The following is a 21,245-nucleotide window of genomic DNA, read 5'->3' as shown; positions in this document are numbered from 1 at the left end:
CTTTTACCAAATAAGGCTATCTGCTGTATACCCCCCCCCCCCACACACACACCTTGTAATAACACAACTGATTGGCTCAAACGCATTAAGGAAAGAAATTCCACAAATTAACTTTTAAGAAAGCACACCTGTTAATTGAAATGCATTCCAGGTGACTACCTCATGAAGCTGGTTGAGAGAATGCCGAGAGTGTGCAAAGCTGTCATCAAGGCAAAGGGTTGCTATTTGAAGAATCTCAAATATAAAATATATTTTGATTTGTTTGACACTTTTTTGGTTACTACATGATTCCATATGCGTTATTTCATAGTTTTGATGTCTTCACTATTATTATACAATGTAGAAAATAGTCAAAATAAAGAAAAACCCTTGAATGAGTAGGTGTTCTAAAACCTTTGACCGGTAGTGTTAGTACCAACCAAATTATTATTATTATTATTAAAGATAACAGACAGCTTGGAAAGACTGTGGAAACAGACCTCGCCCACAAAAGGTAATTAGCATCCTATATCGCCCCTGACCACTGAAAAATAGTCTGTCATTTTCTATTCATTTCCCAACGATTGAACATGGTAAATTGCCACCTTCATCGATGCCCAGCAGGTGTTCTGTGGACCAAACGCACGACCAAATGTCAGGTTGTCTGTCTTTCCATTACAAGGCGATAGCCACGGTCAGCCAGCCGCCGCACACGCATGTACACAACCACAGGCATCCCTCACACTCTCTCTCACCTTTAGTATCGTTGAGGGGGTCCATGTGTCTGTAGATGTATCCCTCCAAGTAGGAGTGGAAGCGTGGAGTTGGGGGGAAGAAGGCCAGACACACAGCCATGAGCTCCCAGCCCCTCTCCAGACTATCGTAGCGGAAGTTCTCTGTGAGAAGTAGTGGATGGGGTTAGAGTTCATTTGATTAAAGGTTGACTTCAGGTAGACTGCGCATCAAGCCAGTGTCTAACGAATTCATCGCTTTGTTAATTATGTGTACAATAGCTCACACACTGTTAGTGTTATGCAGTGTGTGCACGTAGCTGTGTGTGTTCAGGTGTTAAACTGACCGTGTGTGTGAGTGTGTGTGTGTACCTGTGGTCTGACGACAGAGCTGGATGTAGAGCTCATCACGAAGACCCTGACTGCTCCAACCACGCACTGCCACCTGGGGAGAGAGGAGAGGGAGGGAGGGAGGGGTGGGAGAAAGAGAGAAAGTACAGAGAGGAGGGGGGAATTATTAAAAGTCACATTTTGTTTCCTTGACGTGCAGAATTACAAAACCGAAGGTAAACTGTTAGCTTAATAGACATAAAGGCATAAAATAACAGAGTGAAAAAGGAGAGGAGTGAGAAGCAACACATTGAAGGTAGATACAAAGAGACATGAAAAAGCAGATATAAGGAGAGAACGAAGAGAGGGATAATAAAAGGGTCTGTGCAGACCTCCAGGGCGATGTTCAGTGGGCCAGTCTTGGCGTGAAAAAGAGAGAGAAAGACAGAGAGGGCGAGAGGGGGAAAAAGAGGGAAGATGAGGGGGGGATGAAATCATTATTATTTTGATGCACAAATCAGAAACGGAAGACAAATTGAAGCTTAACAGCACATAAAATGACACATGGCTTCCGAAGGGAGAGACACGGGCTGAGTCCAAAACGGCACCCTATTCCCTTTTGAAGCACTACTTTTGAAAAAGTAGTGCACTATATAGATAAAAGGGTGCTGTTTGGGATGTAGACATGACAGAGGGATATCAGGGAGTCTGCAGACCTCCAGGGCGACAGTGAGTGGGTCAGTCTTGGCTCGGCGGTCTCCCATGTAGGTCTGGATTAGTTTAAAGATCTCCACCGCCTCCCTCTTCACCGCACGATCTGACGTCACGATCATGGGCTTCCTGATTGGCTCACTGCTCCATGCCAGCATGTTGGCTATGGACACCTTACGCCGGAACAGACCCTGGGAAAGGAGGGGGAGAGGAGGAGAGGAGGGGGAGAGGAAGAGGAGGGGGATAGGTAAGGGGAGGGGAAGAGGGAGGAGTGATAGGTGAATATTTTGCTGTAGTTATACTAGAGCTTCTATAAATGTAGGGCTGGGTGATATGGCCAAAATATTACATCACAATATTTGTATGACGGTATTTGATGTTTTTGAATAATAAATGTTCTAAATATGAGTAGTTCATGACCCTAGGGTGGCAACACATCAATTATACGTGATTTCAATGGGGCTTTCTCCATTAATACTGTTCAATCCAACTCCAAATCAAAATCATTTTTCAGCATTTTCATATATTTTTGGCATTTCCTACACTTTAATTATGATTTCCACACTGTGCCACGCAGCATGATACGGCCAAAACAATCTAGGCCTAGTTAATTGCTGAACTGTTGGAATTCTATAGTCTAATTCTATAGTTGGAATACAGTGAGCAGCACCTATAATGCATTGCTGTTTGACATGACAACGCATGAATTAGCCAGTGAGGAATTATTGACAGGGTAGAAACCAAAGTGTTGGTCAGTGTTTCCAGGTGACCCTAATTAGATGTTACATTACATGTTTTCTTCCTTCATGTAGCTAGCTTCGTCCTACATCAGCACTGGTACCAGGCAGTATTAGCTAACTAGCTATGTTGACTCTGACTCTTAGTACAAGCTAGCTAGCCATCTAACTAGCGATTAGCATAGTTGCATATCACATATCACATTTAACAAACCAAACATTAAAATATCATTATAGAAGGTAAAGTAAAAAAATTTACCGATCCGGGCATCAATATCGGTATATAGTAAAATATGATATACCGACCAGCCCTACATAAATATGTTTGTGTGAGACAGTGAGTACTGGGTTTTACATGAGAGTGTTTGTCTGTTCCCGTGAATGTTAAATTATGAAGTAGAATGATTGTGTGTGTATGTCATGTATCAGTGTGTGTTTAGTTGTAAAGTGAAGTGTGTGTGTGTGGGTGTGTGTGTGTGTGTGTGTGCGTGTACCTGTGTGTGTTTGTTGAAGTGTTTGGAGGCCCAGTTCTCGATGTCGGTCTCTGAGGACGGCTTCCGCAGGGTGAATTCTGGAAAAACTCCACAGCTTGCGCTGGGCATCATGTTCCGAGCATTACGACTTGCCTCGAACTGAGCACAGGCTCCAAGATCCTCCGACTGAGAGAGAGCGAAAGACAGAGAAATACTCCTCATTCAAACGCCTTCTTACCCTAGTACAAACATAATTAATAGAGAAAATTGACTACAAAGTATAAATAGGATAATATTGGTCATAAAGTCAGTGTCGTCCAAAACAGAGATTTGTGAGACTTTTGTGTGACTGCATCACAATGACAACGAAGGTTGGGTTTGTTTAAATCCTGCCCACATCTGGCACCACACAAATAATCATAAATTAGAATCAAATGAAATGAAATACAATTTTATTTGTCACATGCTTCGTAAACAACAGGTTTAGACTAACAGTGAAATGCTTCCGTATGGGTCCTTTTCCAACAATGCAGAGTTTAAAAAAATATATATATAAAAATATAGAAATAGTGACACGAGGAATAAATACAAAGTGAATAACAATAACGAGTAAAATGAACATGGCTATATACAGGGACTACCAGTACCGAGTCGATGTGCAGGAGTACGAGGTAACTGAAGTAGCGACAGTGCCTTCAGTAAGTATCCATACCCCGTGACTCATTCCATATGTTGTTGTGTTACAACCTGAATTCAAAACTGATTCAATATTTTTTTTTTCTTCACCTGCAATACCCCATAATGACCAAGTGAAAACATGGTTTTAGACATTTTCCAAATGGATTGAAAATGAAATACATAAATATCTAATTTAACATAAGTATTCACACTCCTGAGTCAATACTCTGCAGAAGCACCTTTGGTAGCTACTACAGTCTTTCTGGGTAAGTCTGTAAGAGCTTTCCACACCTGGATTGTGCAACATTTGCATATTATTATTTTCAGAATTCCTCAACCTCTGTCAAATTGGTTGTTGATCATTGCTAGACAACAATTTTCAGGTCTTGCCATCGTCTTCTTGGTCAGCAACTCCAGTGTAGATTTTACCTTGTGTTTTAGGTTATTGTCCTGCTGAAAGTGAATTCATCTCCCAGTGTCTGGTGCAAAGCAGACTGAACCAGGTGTTCCTCTAGGTTTTTGCCTGTCCGTAACTCCATTCTGTTTATTTTTATCCTGAAAAACTACACAGTCCTTAAAGATTACAAGCATACCTATAACATGATGCAGCCACCATTATTTGTGAAAATATGGAGAGTGGTACTCAGTAATGTGTTGTACTGGATTTGCCCCAAACATAAAACTTTGTATTCAGGACAAAATGTTAATTGCTTTGCAATTTTTTTTGCAGTATTACTTTAGTGCCTTGTTTAAAAAGATGCATGTTTTGGAATATTTTCATTCCGTACAGGCTTCCTTCTTTTCACTCTGTCAAATAGGTTAGTATTGTGGAGTAACTACTATGTTGCTGATCCATCCTCAGTTTTCTCCTATCACAGCCATTAAACTCTGCAACTGTTTGAAAGATACCATTCATGGTGATGGTGAAATGTTGAAATCCCTGAGCGGTTTCTTTCCTCCTCTGCAACTGAGTTAGGAAGGACACATGTATCTTTGTAGTGACTGGGTGTATTGATACACCATTCAAAGTGTAATGAATAACTTCACCATGCTCAAAGGGATATTCCATGTCTGTTTTTATACCCATCTACCAATAGGTGCCCTTTTTTGCAAGGAATTGGGAAAACCTCCCTGGTCTTTGTGATTGAATCTGTGTATGTGTGGGGTACAGAGATGAGGTAGTCATTAAAAAATCTGGTTAAACACTATTATTGCACACAGAGTGAGTCCATCAACTTATTATGTGGCATATTAACCAAATTTTTACTCCTGAACTTATTTAGGCTTGAATACTTATTAACTTAAGGCATTTCAGCTTTTCACTTTTAAATAGTTTGTAAATGTTTTGAAAAACATAATTCCACTTTGACATTATGGGGTATTGCGTGTAGGCCAGTGACAAAAAAGCTCAATTTAATCCATTTTAAATTCCGTCTGTAACACAACAAAATGTGGGAAAAGTCAAAAGGTGTGAATATGTTCTGAAGGCACTGTATCTACATATAGTAGGGGTAAAGTGATAGATAGTAGACAGTAGCAGTAGCGTATGTGCTGAGTGGGAAAGTGTGTGTGTGTGTGGCGTCAGTATACACTATATATACATTCGTATGTGGACACCCCTTCAAATGAGTGGATTCAGCTATTTCAGCCACACCCGTTGCTGACACTTGTATAAAAGCGAGCACGCAGCCATGCAATCTTCATAGACAACCGTTGGCAGTAGAACGGCCTTACTCAAGAGCTCAGTGACTTTCAACGTGGCATCGTCATAGGATGCCACCTTCCCAACAAGTCAGTTCGTAAAATTTCTGCCCTGCTAGAACTGTCCCGGTCAACTTTTTAGGATCTCTTTTTACATCTCTCTCTCTCTTTATACACTGCTCAAAAAAATTAAGGGAACACTAAAATAACACATCCTAGATCTGAATGAATGAAATATTCTTATTAAATACTTTTTTCTTTACATAGTTGAATGTGCTGACAACAAAATCACACAAAAAGTATCAATGTAAATCAAATTTATCAACCCATGGAGGTCTGGATTTGGAGTCACACTCAAAATTAAAGTGGAAAACCACACTACAGGCTGATCCAACTTTGATGTAATGTCCTTAAAACAAGTCAAAATGAGGCTCAGTAGTGTGTGTGGCCTCCACGTGCCTGTATGACCTCCCTACAACGCCTGGGCATGCTCCTGATGAGGTGGCGGATGGTCTCCTGAGGGATCTCCTCTCAGACCTGGACTAAAGCATCCAGGTCTGGAGCGAGACACGATGTCCCAGATGTGCTCAATTGGATTCAGGTCTGGGGAACGGGCGGGCCAGTCCATAGCATCAATGCCTTCCTCTTGCAGGAACTGCTGACACACTCCAGCCACATGAGGTCTAGCATTGTCTTGCATTAGGAGGAACCCAGGGCCAACCGCACCAGCATATGGTCTCACAAGGGGTCTGAGGATCTCATCTCGGTACCTAATGGCAGTCAGGCTACCTCTGGCGAGCACATGGAGGGCTGTGCGGCCCCCCAAATAAATGCCACCCCACACCATGACTGACCCACCGCCAAACCGGTCATGCTGGAGGATGTTGCAGGCAGCAGAACGTTCTCCACGGCGTCTCCAGACTCTGTCACGTCTGTCACATGTGCGTGTGAACCTGCTTTCATCTGTGAAGAGCACAGGGCGCCAGTGGCGAATTTGCCAATCTTGGTGTTCTCTGGCAAATGCCAAACGTCCTGCACGGTGTTGGGCTGTAAGCACAACCCCCACCTGTGGACGTCGGGCCCTCATACCACCCTCATGGAGTCTGTTTCTGACACTTTGAGCAGACACATGCACATTTGTGTCCTGCTGGAGGTCATTTTGCAGGGCTCTGGCAGTGCCCCTCCTTGCACAAAGGCGGAGATAGCGGTCCTGCTGCTGGGTTGTTGCCCTCCTACGGCCTCCTCCACGTCTCCTGATGTACTGGCCTGTCTCCTGGTAGCGCCTCCATGCTCTGGACACTACGCTGACAGACACAGCAAACCTTCTTGTCACAGCTCGCATTGATGTGCCATCCTGGATGAGCTGCACTACCTGAGCCACTTGTGTGGGTTGTAGACTCCGTCTCATGCTACCACTAGAGTGAAAGCACCGCCAGCATTCAAAAGTGACCAAAACATCAGCCAGGAAGCATAGGAACTGAGAAGTGGTCTGTGGTCACCACCTGCAGAACCACTCCTTTATTGGGGGTGTCTTGCTAATTGCCTATAATTTCCACCTTTTGTCTATTCCATTTGCACAACAGCATGTGACATTTATTGTCAATCAGTGTTGCTTCCTAAGTGGACAGTTTGATTTCACAGAAGTGTGATTGACTTGGAGTTACATTGTGTTGTTTAAGTGTTCCCTTTATTTTTTTGAGCAGTGTATATATTCATCTCTCTCTATATATATTTTTTTTTCCATCTCTCTCTCTGCATATATATATATTTTTCCATCTCTCTCTCTACATATATATATATTTTTTTCCATCTCTCTCTCTACATATATATACATTTTTTCCATCTCTCTCTCTACATATACAGTGGGGAGAACAAGTATTTGATACACTGCCGATTTTGCAGGTTTTCCTACTTACAAAGCATGTAGAGGTCTGTAATTTTTATCATAGGTACACTTCAACTGTGAGAGACGGAATCTAAAACAAAAATCCAGAAAATCACATTGTATGATTTTTAAGTAATTAATTTGCATTTTATTGCATGACATAAGTATTTGATCACCTACCAACCAGTAAGAATTCCGGCTCTCACAGACCTGTTAGTTTTTCTTTAAGAAGCCCTCCTGTTCTCCACCTGTATTAACTGCACCTGTTTGAACTCGTTACCTGTATAAAAGACACCTGTCCACACACTCAATCAAACAGACTCCAACCTCTCCACAATGGCCAAGACCAGAGAGCTGTATAAGGACATCAGGGATAAAATTGTAGATATGCAACAGGCTGGGATGGGCTACAGGACAATAGGCAAGCAGCTTGGTGAGAAGGCAACAACTGTTGGCGCAATTATTAGAAAATGGAAGAAGTTCAAGATGACGGTCAATCACCCTCGGTCTGGGGCTCCATGCAAGATCTCACCTCGTGGGGCATCAATGATCATGAGGAAGGTGAGTTATCAGCCCAGAACTACACGGCAGGACCTGGTCAATGACCTGAAGAGAGCTGGGACCCCAGTCTCAAAGAAAACCATTAGTAACACACTACACCGTCATGGATTAAAATCCTGCAGCGCACGCAAGGTCCACCTGCTCAAGCCAGCGCATGTCCAGGCCCGTCTGAAGTTTGCCAATGACCATCTGGATGATCCAGAGAAGGAATGGGAGAAGGTCATGTGGTCTGATGAGACAAAAATAGAGCTTTTTGGTCTAAACTCCACTCGCCGTGTTTGGAGGAAGAAGAAGGATGAGTACAACCCCAAGAACACCATCCCAACCGTGAAGCATGGAGGTGGAAACATCATTCTTTGGGGATGCTTTTCTGCAAAGGGTACAGGATGACTGCACCGTATTGAGGGGAGGATGGATGGGGCCATGTATCGCGAGATCTTGGCCAACAACCTCCTTCCCTCAGTAAGAGCATTGAAGATGGGTCGTGGCTGGGTCTTCCAGCATGACAACGACCCGAAACACACAGCCAGGGCAACTAAGGAGTGGCGCCGTAAGAAGCATCTCAAGGTCCTGGAGTGGCCTAGCCAGTCTCCAGACCTGAACCCAATAGAAAATCTTTGGAGGGAGCTGAAAGTCCGTATTGCCCAGCGACAGCCCCGAAACCTGAAGGATCTGGAGAAGATCTGTATGGAGGAGTGGGCCAAAATCCCTGCTGCAGTGTGTGCAAACCTGGTCAAGAACTACAGGAAACGTATGATCTCTGTAATTGCAAACAAAGGTTTCTGTACCAAATATTAAGATCTGCTTTTCTGATGTATCAAATACTTATGTCATGCAATAAAATGCAAATTAATTACTTAAAAATCATACAATGTGATTTTCTGGATTTTTGTTTTAGATTCCGTCTCTCATAGTTGAAGTGTACCCATGATAGAAATTACAGACCTCTACATGCTTTGTAAGTAGGAAAACCTGCAAAATCGGCAGTGTATCAAATACTTGTTCTCCCCACTGTATATATATTTTTTTCCATCTCTCTCTCTACATATATATATTTTTTTCCATCTCTCTCTCTACATATATATTTTTTTTTCCATCTCTCTCTCTACATATATATATTTTTTTCCATCTCTCTCTCTACATATATATATATTTTTCCATCTCTCTCTCTACATATATATATATTTTTTCCATCTCTCTCTCTACATATATATATTTTTTTTTCCATCTCTCTCTCTTTCTTCAGTCATCGCTCTCGCCCGTTTAACGTTTTTCTTTCTTTCCCTCTGTTCTGAGTTTGAGTGCTGCTATCCTGTGTTCAGAGCAATTTCTTTCTTTGTAAGCACTTTCAGGCCTGCTATCTTCCACTACCCCCTGCGTCTCTCCCTCTCTCCAACTGCCTATTCCCCTCTCTCACTCCTACCCCCCACTACTCTCTCTCTCGCCCTCTCCCTCTCTCCAACTGCCTATTCCCCCTCTCACTCCTACCCCCCACTACTCTCTCCCTCTCCCTCTCTCCGATGGTTTTGATAGGGGCAGATGTCTCTTATGTGACAGCAGTTTGCACCAAGATGCAAATAAGTTATTGTCATAGGGCAAAAAAGTGAGTGTGTGTGTTTGTGTGTGTGTGTGTGTTACAACAAGGGTGTATGGTGAGAGAGAGAGAGAGACAGAGAGAGAGAGAGAGAGAGACAGAGAGAGAGAGAGAGAGAGAGAGAGAGAGAGAGAGAGAGAGAGAGAGAGAGAGAGAGTGGATAATTGGAGGGATGAGAGAGGGAGGGAGGGCTGCATATGTGAAGCAGAATAAATCCTGGCTTGTAGTTCCCCACAGCCTCCCATCCCTCTCTAGCATGGCTCCGATCTCTCTTGACACCTTAAAGCAGACCTGCTGTCGCTCTGTCTCAGCAGCACAACGAAAAGGTGTTGGAGAATGTGGCATGGGTCTGTGTGTCTTTGTTTATGGCCTGGTGTGTCAATGTATTTATGTGCATGTGCATGTGTTGGGCTGTGTGTGTGTGTGTGTGTGTGTGTGTGTGTGTGTGTGTGTGTGTGTGTGTGTGTGTGTGTGTGTGTGTGTGTGTGTGTGTGTGTGCCTGGTAGGTATGTGGTAGTAGCAGCAGTATTGATATTACATAAATCCATCTGAGCTCTGGCTCTTCAAATAATTATCTGATTCTGCACATTATGAAACATTCATGGACCTACGGCAGCCAGGGCATGTCTCTGTTACAGAGAAGATGAGCTAGAGTCTGCAGCGAGGCCCCACACAGTCAAGTGTGCGCCTGCGCGCACACACACACAAACCTACGGCGACATAGAATAGAAATGCTAGAGTCGGCAGTGCAGTGATAGACGGTGTGTGTGTGTGTGTGTGTGTGTGTGTGTGTACTGCGTATACCTGTGAGGGGTGTAAGAAGGGCTCAGGCGAGGCCAGGTTGGTCTGTACAGACAGGCTCTTCTCCAGTAGTGCCCGAGGGAAGCCCAGTCTGTCGAAGGTGCTGCGTTTCCAGTGGTAATGCCCGTGGTGCCCGTCGCTCTGTGCCAACGCCTCGTCCTCACTAAACGCCCTCACCACCGGGCCTGGCAGGGGGAGGGGCACCGCACCGTCGCTCTCGTACCCGTCTTTAGACACACCTCCCTGGGCACAGCCCCCAGCCGATCCCCCTCCCCCCGGGGCAGAGTCCCAACTGCTCCTCTGCTTCATCACCTGCTGGGCCTCCCACGCCAGCCTGGCCTGGTTCATCACCGCCTCCGACAGGGTCCCCGACATTGGCCCTTCCTCCCGGTCCACCCCACCACCCCCTCCTCCACAACTCCCCAGCTCCTGAGGCAGGGAGGGCTTCCGGGTCTTGCGTTTGCGGTTGCCACCGGGCGAGAAGCCCCCTCCTCCTGTAGACCCAGAGAGGGAGAGGGAGTGGTGCTGACTGGAGCTCCAGGACATAGAGTCCTCGTAGAGCAGCCTCTGGCCCCCTCCTTCGTCCCCCTCCCCACCCCCGTAATCCAGCAGCAGCCGGGGGTCCCGGATCAGACTCTGGCTGTGTTGGAGGGTGTAGGATCCCCCGTAGGAGCCCCCATAGCCCCCCGTGGAGGAGGGTGTGGCCGTGGAGGTCCCGTAGCGAAGGAGCCGGTCGGACGTCTTAAAACGCGGACTGGAGGAGGACTGTAGGTGGAGGAAGAAGAAGAAGATGACTTTATTGTCCAATGTACACAAATGTCCGACTGATGCCAGCAACTCTCCAGTTACCATCACACTCCCAACCACACTTTTCCCTGTCAGACATGGGATTTTAACCAGCAACACTCCAGTTGCTGGTCCATCTCTCTAACCTTCGGACTACCTACCTGTTCCACATACACCAGCTGTTTGACGTACTCCTTCCCTGCAGGGCTGTACTCCAGACTCTGTGTCTTCTCTGGACACTTCTGTCTGGTCAACACCAGCTGACCATAGGGGGAGTGGCTCTGTTTGGGCGAGTGGTAGAGGGGCGTCCCCGAGGAGGGATTTCCCCGGGTGGGGGACTTCCCTGTGCCGTACAGCAAGGAGGAGGAGTCAGAGCCCAGGTGGCGCATCCCATCTGTGGGAGGTTCCTCGTAGATGGGCGGGGGCTGGTACTATAATAATAATAATAACAATACATTTGTGTCCTACAGTCAAGGACAAGTGCAACTTATATTAAAAAGTACATTAACATAAAAGTGCAAGTAAAGTCAAATCTTTGTGTATTTAAATCGAAGTGCAATTAAAATGAATCAAAAGACCGGACGAAACAGAACAGATACACGCGGATACAGGGAAAAGGCAGGTAGAACACAGTCAAATCACAAGACATGAGCTAGCTAACTGTTTTAAGGTGTTTTATGAATGTGTTTCTGTAACTGTGTTGCTGGAGTGTCCTACCTCCGAGGGGGGCTCCTCGTAGAGGGGGGATTCATAGGCATAGCGGGGGGAAGAAGGCTGTGAGTCAGCTGACGAGCGCCGGTGGGTCCCTGTTCCTCCGCCCCCGAGCTCCGTCCGTTTTAGGAAGGGCGACTGGTGGCGGTCAACATAGAGGATGGGAGAGCCGTCAGGGGCGCCGTCAGGGGGGGCGGAACCTCCAGAGGATCGGCGGGTACGGGAGGCTGTGCCAGTGCCGGGTGCAGGGACTGGGGTGAGGGTGGGGGGGTCGCAGGGGGAGTAACCATTCCCCTGGTGAGAGAGGAAGCTGGGTTCTCTGTCTGTCACCTTGATCAGCATCCTCTCCTTAGTACCTGTGTTCCACCTGAACGGAGAGGTCCTGAGAGAGAGAGCGAGGGAGAGAGTAAGTTCATTATTCCATCTGGCAGCAGGAACAGAGCGACAAGGAGCTGTCAGGTGTGTTTCTGAAGTGACTGATGAGAAAGAGTGTCGTGTCCAAACTAAATCCTGACAAAGTCGTGACGCAGACACACACACAGTGAGGCAGTTCAACACGGCATTTCAACTTTTCCATAGACGAGTTAGTGGTTGGAACAGAACAGAACAGTCGGAGACAGGAGTGAAACTCCCTAGCCTGGTCGCAGATCTGCTTGTGCTCTCTTCCCCAACTCCTGTGGCGTGACAATGACCATGGGAGTTGGCAGGACAGCACAAACAGATCCGGGACCAGGGTGTGAAACTGCTGCTCTGTACAGGTGAACTGGTGCTGCAGTCAGTCACACAGAAGACATGACTGCAACATCTGGACCTGCTGCTCAGGAGACTGGCAAGAAAGCTAATCGTGGTATTGTAATAAAATATTGTTGAAGTGTATTGTTATGGGTTGTTGTAATGCAATATATGATAATAATACAATGTTTTACTGTCACATTCACCAGATAGGTGCAGTGAAATGTGTTGTTTTACAGGGTCAGCTATAGTAGTACGGCACCCCTGGAGCAATTTAGGTTTAAGTGCTGAAGCCCCGGATGTTTTTGACCCAGCACTGAACCTTTTGATGGTCTAATATGAGTTACCATAACCACACATCACTTGCGCTATACAGTATATAACAAAAAATACAATATATTGCGCTAGGCAGTAGCAGCCACTGCAAGAAGCCCCTGGAGTGACGCGGTGCCTGCTAGGATTGGTCGAGATTTCACAATGCAATGGACCACTCACGTCCCTTGACCTCTCCCCCAACCCTACAGCACCAGCGGTTCGATGCCAATGTCATCACTCAGCAAAACGTCCGTCACTCTGTCAAGAGTCTGCAGCATAGCAGAAAATATGGCTATTCCGAACTTCTTCCGAAAGAGTGGCAAAACAAACGAACAGGTTGAGTTGGTTGAGGCAACAGTGAATGAGGTGGAGAGGGCAGAACAGCCAGGAAGTCAAAGTGCAGCAGGATCAGAGTTAACGTAAACTCACTCACTTTTGTACATCGCCTTGGTCCGTACAATTGACCTTATTTTAGCGCCCCAAAAACGTAATACTTCCAGATCAACTGTAATGTCAATACCATTGTAAAGCACAATTTCTCCCCTTTCCAACAGAATCAATTACATGACCCCCACGCTGCCCGTTTCGGCATAATTCAACAAGGCAATGAGCTCTGTCGGGTCTTTAAAAAAATGTCGGGTGGGGAAGCGAAACTAATGCGTGATAGTGAGAAGGAGAGATGTTGTGTGGGAAAATTGCTTTTTTTCACTCGATCTGTCCAACTTATCACCTTATCGCCTCTAAAATGTAAATAAAACACTATAAAGAGTTTATATAATGTGTCATTACATACCTATTTGAAGGTTTGTGTCGAATTTGAATCGGGTTTTTAGGGCGGTGCTAAAGTGATCTAAGAAGTAAACAGCGGCTTTGAGAATGATGATCGCATGCAATGATGACGCAAAAAATTACTAGGTATCCCCCCTTACCCCCGTCACTGTCCATTTCTTGTTTTTAAATGATGAGAGAAGTGCTACACCTGGTGGAGAGAGATTGTTAGACAGAAATAGTTGCTTTATGCGTGCTGTACGTTACGACATGACACTTCACGATGTAACGGAGGGTCCGTTTTTTCAACTTTTCTCCAATACTATAGAGCCATTACCACGTCGATCAACGTTTGAATAGAAACGTAGTTCACACCTCCGATTTTGAAGTCAACACAGTCGCTACAGTCCCATTAGTTTTCTTTGTAGCCTCGTATGAATGTTGCGGTTGCGCACATTTGTACGGAATGGGGTGAGTTTACGTTAGCTAATTAGTGGTAGCTAATAAATGCTAGTAAACTAGCATTAGCGCTCAGTATCCTTAAGCTATTGGGTATCCGTCAGAGTTAGTTAACAGTATATTTAGTGAAAGAGCAAATTAAGGATGTTGATATAAGTCATGATTTTAGGAAAAGTGTTTATTTCCAGCGAGTGTATTTGATGGGTTTTGATTCTGTAGCTGGCTAGCCACTTCGGTAGCTACTGGCTGGCTAGACCGAAGAGATGACAGAACATTTTTCTGACTCAAGCACATATCTTCTGACAGTTACACAGTGCACCCCTGTGGACTGAAGCTGAACTTTACTACAACTAGATATTTAACCATGTTTAAAATTAGCAATGTTGAGATGGTAGAACTGACAAAATGAAATGAATCATAGAGGTCTTAAAAACTATTCCATTCTACAGGTAAACATGCTTGGCTCATGTCTGTTATTTCCATATAGGATATGTAATTATTTGTCAAAAAACTGTCCGTTAAATTTGTGAAATTATTTATTTCATTGAGCTTTTACTTTTATTACTCTTTTTATTCACTTTTTTTTTTACTTACTTTTTCTATTGTTGTTGCATTGTCTGCAAGGTTAACCTGCAAGTAAGCATTTCATTACACTTGTGTTCTCCACGTACTGTATATCATGTGTATATATACATCACAAAATGAAATGAATCACAGAGGTCTTATAACTTAGTCCATTCTACAGATAATTTTTTGGGGCTCATGTCTCTTTATATTCATATAGCCTAAGGGCTATGCAGATACTTATCTGTCATGTTATGCGGACAATTTAATGTTTCTTTAGTTGAATTGCCCTGGTCGTGTCAGTAACTTTAAAGAGCGACTTCTCCTAAAAAACAACTTCTCAATTAGAAAACAGACTGTTTGGCATCGACGTGAGTCAGAAACATTTATTCTACTGTCAAAATTGACTACAAAGTGTAAACAGAATATTTTTGGTCATAAAGTCAGTATCAGCCAAACCTGAGTTTTGTGAGGCTTGTGGTCGTGACTGCATCACAACGTAAATGAAGGTAGGGTTTATGTAATTCCTGCCCACATGCCCACAGCTGGCATTACACAAGTAATCATCTATTCGGAGTGCAGCTGCATGCGACCTGATCCTATTGCCTGTGGTAAATTTGTGGTTGACTTTGGATATCGATATGGGGCTATTTAGGGACCATTGGTAAATTACACAATGTACATGGGACTATATGTTAAAATTCAAATAGCTCCAAATTTCAATGACTTAAAAACCTCAAACCAAATATAAATTGTAGAAATTCATAGACAAATATTGAAAGCATTTAATGAGAAAATATAAAAGGTGTGCAACATGAAAATATTGTCTCATTTACATTGTGTAATTTATTGAAGGTCCCTAACTAGCCCCATAGATAGGCTATCTAAAGTCAGGTCGTACACCAGCTGACTGAAGCTAATTGGCTAAATAATTTGGCTAACTCTTCCCACCTGCGAACACACACACAAGACACCCACATCAAACCACACCCCGAAACCAACTCACATTTGAATTCAGGCAGGCCGCTAGCATTTATTAATGAACCAAACCTAAAACGAGGCAAAATCAGGAAGTGCCCTTTACAACTAACTAATGACATGTTGCACCTCTACCTTGCTACCTTTCAGATGAGCCAGGGAGGAGGACAGATGAGAACAGCAGGCCAGTAGAGCACTTAGAACAGCAGCAGCCAGGGGCAACTGGATCATTTAAGTGACCCAGACACAGGCCCAAAACAAATTACGCTACCCCAGTATCCCCTTAACTGTTTTGGATTGCAAAACTAAAGACACACAAGAGAAGACACAGATACAGAAACAGAAGAGTAGATGATGGAGAGAAACACCAGACTAGACACAGAGACAGCAACAGAAGAGTAGATGATGGAGAGAAACACCAGACTAGACACAGAGACAGCAACAGAAGAATAGGATTTGATGGAGAGAGACACCAGAAGAATAGAACAAGCCATAACAGTAAAGGATAGATAAGGAGACATTAACAAACAAGAACCTGAGACAGCAACAGACAAGACACAGACAGCAACAGACAAGACCCAGAGAAAGTGACAGAAGAGGGTAGATGGAGAAGAACAGAGGTGGAATGAGCACACAGTAGACTGTATTACTTTAAGATGCTCTATAGATTCTAATTCGTTTTATTTATTTGCACAAATTATAAGAGGTGAAATACAGACAGTGAAAAAGTAAAACATGGTTTATGAAGAATTTCCAGGTGAGGAGGAAAAAGCCTGTGAATTAACTAGTAAAACAATTGTTTACTTTTACACTTTTTAAAACCAGGGCAGGACGAGAGAGGAGGGTAGACAAGAGATAGCAACACAGAATACTAAAATACAGCAACAGAAGAGGGCAGACAAGAAAGACAGCAACAAATGACACAGACAAAAGCGATGGAGAGAGGCAGAGGAGGGGTGAGCACGCAATATACTAACACTGAAAGCTGCTCTATGGATTCTAATTACTGCACAGTGTGTGGGTGTGTATGTGTGTGTGTTAGAGAGGGTGTTTGGGTACTGTGGGATTTTTTAAATCAGTTTGGCTCATTGGACAGGTCAGAGTCTATATGTTTGAAGTTGTTGAGTGGTTTTTGGCAATACACTGTAGATGTATGTGTTCCAGAGTACAGAGTGTTCCAGAGTAGAGAGAACCACAGTAGGAACTATAATTGAGTACTGGCAGTGTCTGCTGTGGCAGGTGGGAAGGTGTCTAATCTCTCAATGTTCTAATCTCTCAATGTATATCTAAAAGTGCACCAAATTCATGCATTTAGCTGTTGAAATTCCTTATTTTTTTGGCAGGGGGAGAATGCCCCCCAGACCCCCCTACTGGCTTTGAACTGAGCCCCGAATGTTTTCAAATCTTAGATGCCCCTCAAGGACACATCGACACATTTTTCACCTTGAGTGTTTTTCAGTAAACAGTCAACAGCAGAGAGAAACTGTGAGAGAAATATAAATGATGAGTTTTGGGAGAAAGGAGGAGAGAGAGAGAGAGAGAGAGAGATGGAGGAAGTGGAGGAGAAAAGCCAGAGAAAGAGAGATGGAGGCGAGGATAAAGACAGAGAGCGAGAGAGTAGGGTGTGAAATTGATTGCAGCATTGGCTACCCTTGTTTTCAATAGTTCCATGGTCTGATGCCCAAGACCACAGCTGAATACTGGAGTGGCCAATGAGTGTGTGTATGAGTGTGTGTGTGTGTGTGTGTGTGTGTGTGTGTGTGTGTGTGTGTGTGTGTGTGTGTGTGTGTGTGTGTGTGTGTGTGTGTGTGTGTGTGTGTGTGTGTGTGTGTGTGTGTGTGTGTGTGTGTGTTAAAGGGGGTAGGATTAAAGATTACAGTGTTGTGTGTGTTGGGCTGGACCATACTTTGCTAGGAAGCCATTAGAAACAACCACCTCTCTTCTCTCTCTGTCTTTTCCTCGCTCACACTCTCCACCTCTCCTCTATCATCTCCTGATCTCCCTCCTGGACACTCTGTCACTCCCAGTCACCTTGTCTGTCTTCTCTTTCCATGTCTCCTCCTCTTCAGCTCTTTAAATCTCCACCTCTCTCTCTCTCTAGAAAGCCACTACAAAGTGAACATTGTTCCTCCTCTCCCCAGTCATAAATTATTCATAGACAATCGACCTTCAAATCAATTTACACATTCTCTCCCCTCTCCCTTATCTTCCTGCTGAGGGACCAAGAGGCCTTTAGCAAGCACAAAAATGACAGGTTGCCCATTGCATTTTCTATCGACACTGTGTGTGTGAGTGACTTCCACTCCTATCTGGAGGGTTACCTGGCTGGGTTTGTTGTTCTCATGTGTATTGACTGGGCATGGCTTTAGCCACTGTAATGATTTAATTAACACAATCAATCAATGTGATCAACCAACCCATCACCAACCAACTCTTATACTGAAGTCAAATCAAAGGGGAATTGAAGGCCAGCATCATTTGACGGACATCTGACACACATGGGCGGTAGGGAGCCTAGCGGTTAAGAGCGTTGGGCCAGTAACCGAAAGGTCGCTGGTTTGAATCCCTGAGCTGGCAAGGTGGGAAAAAATCTGCCGTTCTGCCCTTGACCAAGGCAGTCAAACCTGAACAACATCTGCTCCCCGGGCACCGATGACGTGGATGTCGATTAAGGCAGCCCCCCGCAGCTCTCTGATTCAGAGGGGTTGGTTTAATGTGGAAGACACATTTTGGTTGAATGCATTCAGTTGTGCAACGGAGTAGGTATCCCCTTTCCTTTCCCATACTGTATGTACACACACAAAATCAAATCAAACCGAATACAACAGGTACCGTGAAATGCTTACTTACAAGCCCTTAACCAACAATGCAGTTTTAAGAAAATAGATTTAAAGAAAATATTTACTAAATAAAGTAAAAAAAAAGTTAAAAAAAGTTACCCAATAAAATAAGAATAATGATGCTATATACAGCAGCACGTGTGTGTTTTTTCAGGTGAGGCCGGGGCAGGTTGATGTGACATCTGCAGTCTGTCACTCCTCACTGCAGATGGCCTCCCATGCAAGCACACACACTACCAGGCACACATATATGCTTAGTATATACCATGCATTACGGATGTGTTCATCAATATGCATGACCTTCAGGAAGTTAGGGTTCTAATCGACTCAACTCCGCTGAGCCTCAACTCAAACTCCGCCGCAGCAAAACACCTCTCTGTCAGGCTGTCCCCATCTAATGGTAGTGAATGATACTCAAACAGTTTTTGCATATACAATCTGACAGACAAATGCACTAACATCCATGTGACATTGGGTGATTTCTGAGAGGGGAGGGAGGAGGATAGTGCCAACACCCTTCAAAGTGTGGTTGAATAAAGAGAGTGCTTTATATTTAGGGTGCTGGCAATGCACTGGAACACACACACACACACACACACACACACACACACACACACACACACACACACACACACAATTACGAATGTGCGCGCACGTGCACGTGCACACACACACACACACACACACACACACACACACACACACACACACACACACACACACACACACACACACACACACACACACACACACACACACACACACTAGTCAACAGACAGTGACACAGTAGGGAATAGGATGGCTCAAGGATAATCCTTATTTCAGTAAATTCAGACTCCTCTTATTCTCCCTCCCTCAATCTTTTCCTCATCTCTCTCTCCACGGTTCCTAAATGGAATCCTTGTCTTTTTCTGTGGACCTCAAGGTCAATACCCACAATCCATCTGGAGGATGGCCGGTGTGAACGTGACAAACTAGTCTCTCTATTTAATGACCTGGAATCACAAAAACCCTCTAAAGAACAACTTGTACTGGACCACACACTGGCCGACATAGAGGGGATATACCGACATAAAATAGTATTGCAATTGGGTATGCAAAGCATGAAGTATGTTTGGTAATGGTGTGTGTGTGTGTGTGTGTGTGTGTGTGTGTGTGTGTGTGTGTGTGTGTGTGTGTGTGTGTGTGTGTGTGTGTGTGTGTGTGTGTGTGTGTGTGTGTGTGTGTGTGTGTGTGGAGATGTGTCTTTTTCCAGCTCTGGCAGGGACAGGAGCATTGAACACATTTACAGGACACTGCGACCCCGGCCAAGCGTTTCCACCAATCACAGAAGACTGCAGCAGATTACAGCTAATAAGCAAAAGACAGACTCGTTAGAGAGAGAACAAGATGAATTGAATGGGGAAGAGGAGAGAGGAAAACTGAAGGTGAGTGAGAGAATGAGGAAATCTGAATGAGGAGGAGAAATGGGTCAATCAATAGAGAGGGAGGAGGGAGGAGAGAGAGAAAGAGCAAGATAGAGAGAGAAATAAAACGAGAGAGAGATGGGAAAAGAGAGAGTGACAGAGAACCTACAGGATTTGTCTTGGTGGTCAGGGTATAACATTTACTTTTTGGTCAGCAGGTAGATAAAAAAAATCTACCACCAACTCAGACTGAAAAAATGACACCAACAAAACATTTAAAAAATGGATGAGCATGTTTTGTAATGTTTCTAAAACAATAAATGTATTACTAGTAAGAAGTAACTAACGTGGTATATTGATACTACATTTTTTGGTGTCCTGAGTCTTAACCAAAATATCACAGATGTTGACCTGTGTCACGCCCTGGCCATAGAGAGGTTTTATTCTCTATTTTGGTTAGGTCGGGGTGCGACTAGGGTGGGCATTCTAGTTTCTTTATTTCTATGTTGGTGTGGTTCCCAATCAGAGGCAGCTGTCTATCGTTGTCTCTGATTGGGGAACATATATAAGTTGTCCTTTTTCGTTTAGGTTTTGTGGGTAGTTGTTTTCTGTTTAGTGTCTGCACCTGACAGGACTGTTTCGGTTTTCCCTCTTTGTCATTTTGGTCGAGTGTTTTGAGTAATACATTTATCATGAACACTTACCATGCTGCGCTTTGGTCCACTCATTCCGACAAGAGCCGTGACAACCTGACCCTTTAAGGGCAGTAGGTTACCGTGGTACCGTGACTCAAGTCATGTTTGTGAGATTGAGTCTGACTAGTAGAAGTGTTGTATTCTCTTTCCTAGCTGTTGAAACTCAAACACAGAAAAACAACCTAGCTTGTGAACAAAACCATGTAAATAGCCCAAAAAAACAGGACAAGACTCACTTCAATAGACTTTTGTTTCAAGTAAATTAGACCATGAAACAAAACGGCGGAAATACTACTGCAGCATTTATATTACTATATGTGATCATACTTGACTATTTTATTCACAAATGCAAGTGATATGCTCGCATTGTGGAGCCCTGACCACCCGCCAAAGTGGCTGGTGAAAAAGACATCGTACATGCCAATGCCAAAATCTACCCGCATTTGGCCGGTGGCGGGTGTTCATTTTAGATCCTGGTTATGGTCATGGTTCTGTCTCCTCCCTGTGGTCGAGTTCGAGTTAGGATTAGGATTGGGGTCAGGTACATTGTTCGTGTTTAGGGTTAGTGTTGTGGTTGTGTTAAGGGTTATGTCAGTGTAGTGTGTATTTACCCGTCTGCCTCCTCGCCTGTTTCTCTGATTCAGTTCCTGGTCTAGTGTTGTGGTCAAATTAGGGTTGTGGTCATGTTCGGGTTAGTGTAGTTTTTGTATTGTGTGGTGTGTTTACCTCTCTGCCTCCTCTCTATTCCCCTGTTTCTCCGATGTGGTCAGTTCCTGGTCTAGTGTTGTGGTCATGTTCGGGTTAGTGTAG

At 44.3% G+C, this 21,245-nt stretch overlaps 1 protein-coding gene across 5 annotated transcripts in view; it reads right to left on the bottom strand.

Annotated features, from left to right (window-relative positions):
* Positions 1-21,245, bottom strand: part of LOC139578660 (rho GTPase-activating protein 39-like) — a 150,353-nt gene that overhangs the window by 26,085 nt on the left and 103,023 nt on the right. For 2 of the 5 annotated variants that reach the window (XM_071406573.1, XM_071406575.1), the window contains exons 3-10: positions 11,685-12,060; positions 11,129-11,398; positions 10,185-10,946; positions 2,983-3,147; positions 1,757-1,942; positions 1,433-1,459; positions 1,083-1,155; positions 735-875 (exon numbers count right to left, since the gene is read on the bottom strand). In XM_071406573.1, coding sequence (XP_071262674.1) covers positions 735-875; positions 1,083-1,155; positions 1,433-1,459; positions 1,757-1,942; positions 2,983-3,147; positions 10,185-10,946; positions 11,129-11,398; positions 11,685-12,060 — 2,000 coding nt within the window. Of the gene's footprint in view, positions 1-734; positions 876-1,082; positions 1,156-1,432; positions 1,460-1,756; positions 1,943-2,982; positions 3,148-10,184; positions 10,947-11,128; positions 11,399-11,684; positions 12,061-21,161; position 21,245 lie in introns of those variants that run through there. The other 3 variants (XM_071406574.1, XM_071406576.1, XM_071406577.1) reach the window with 2 other exon arrangements.

This window comes from Salvelinus alpinus, chromosome 6 (genome assembly GCF_045679555.1).
Source record: "Salvelinus alpinus chromosome 6, SLU_Salpinus.1, whole genome shotgun sequence".
NCBI lineage: Eukaryota > Metazoa > Chordata > Actinopteri > Salmoniformes > Salmonidae > Salvelinus > Salvelinus alpinus.
The sequence above is the reverse complement of the archived record's forward strand: the minus strand, read 5'-3'. Positions and strand labels throughout refer to the sequence as shown.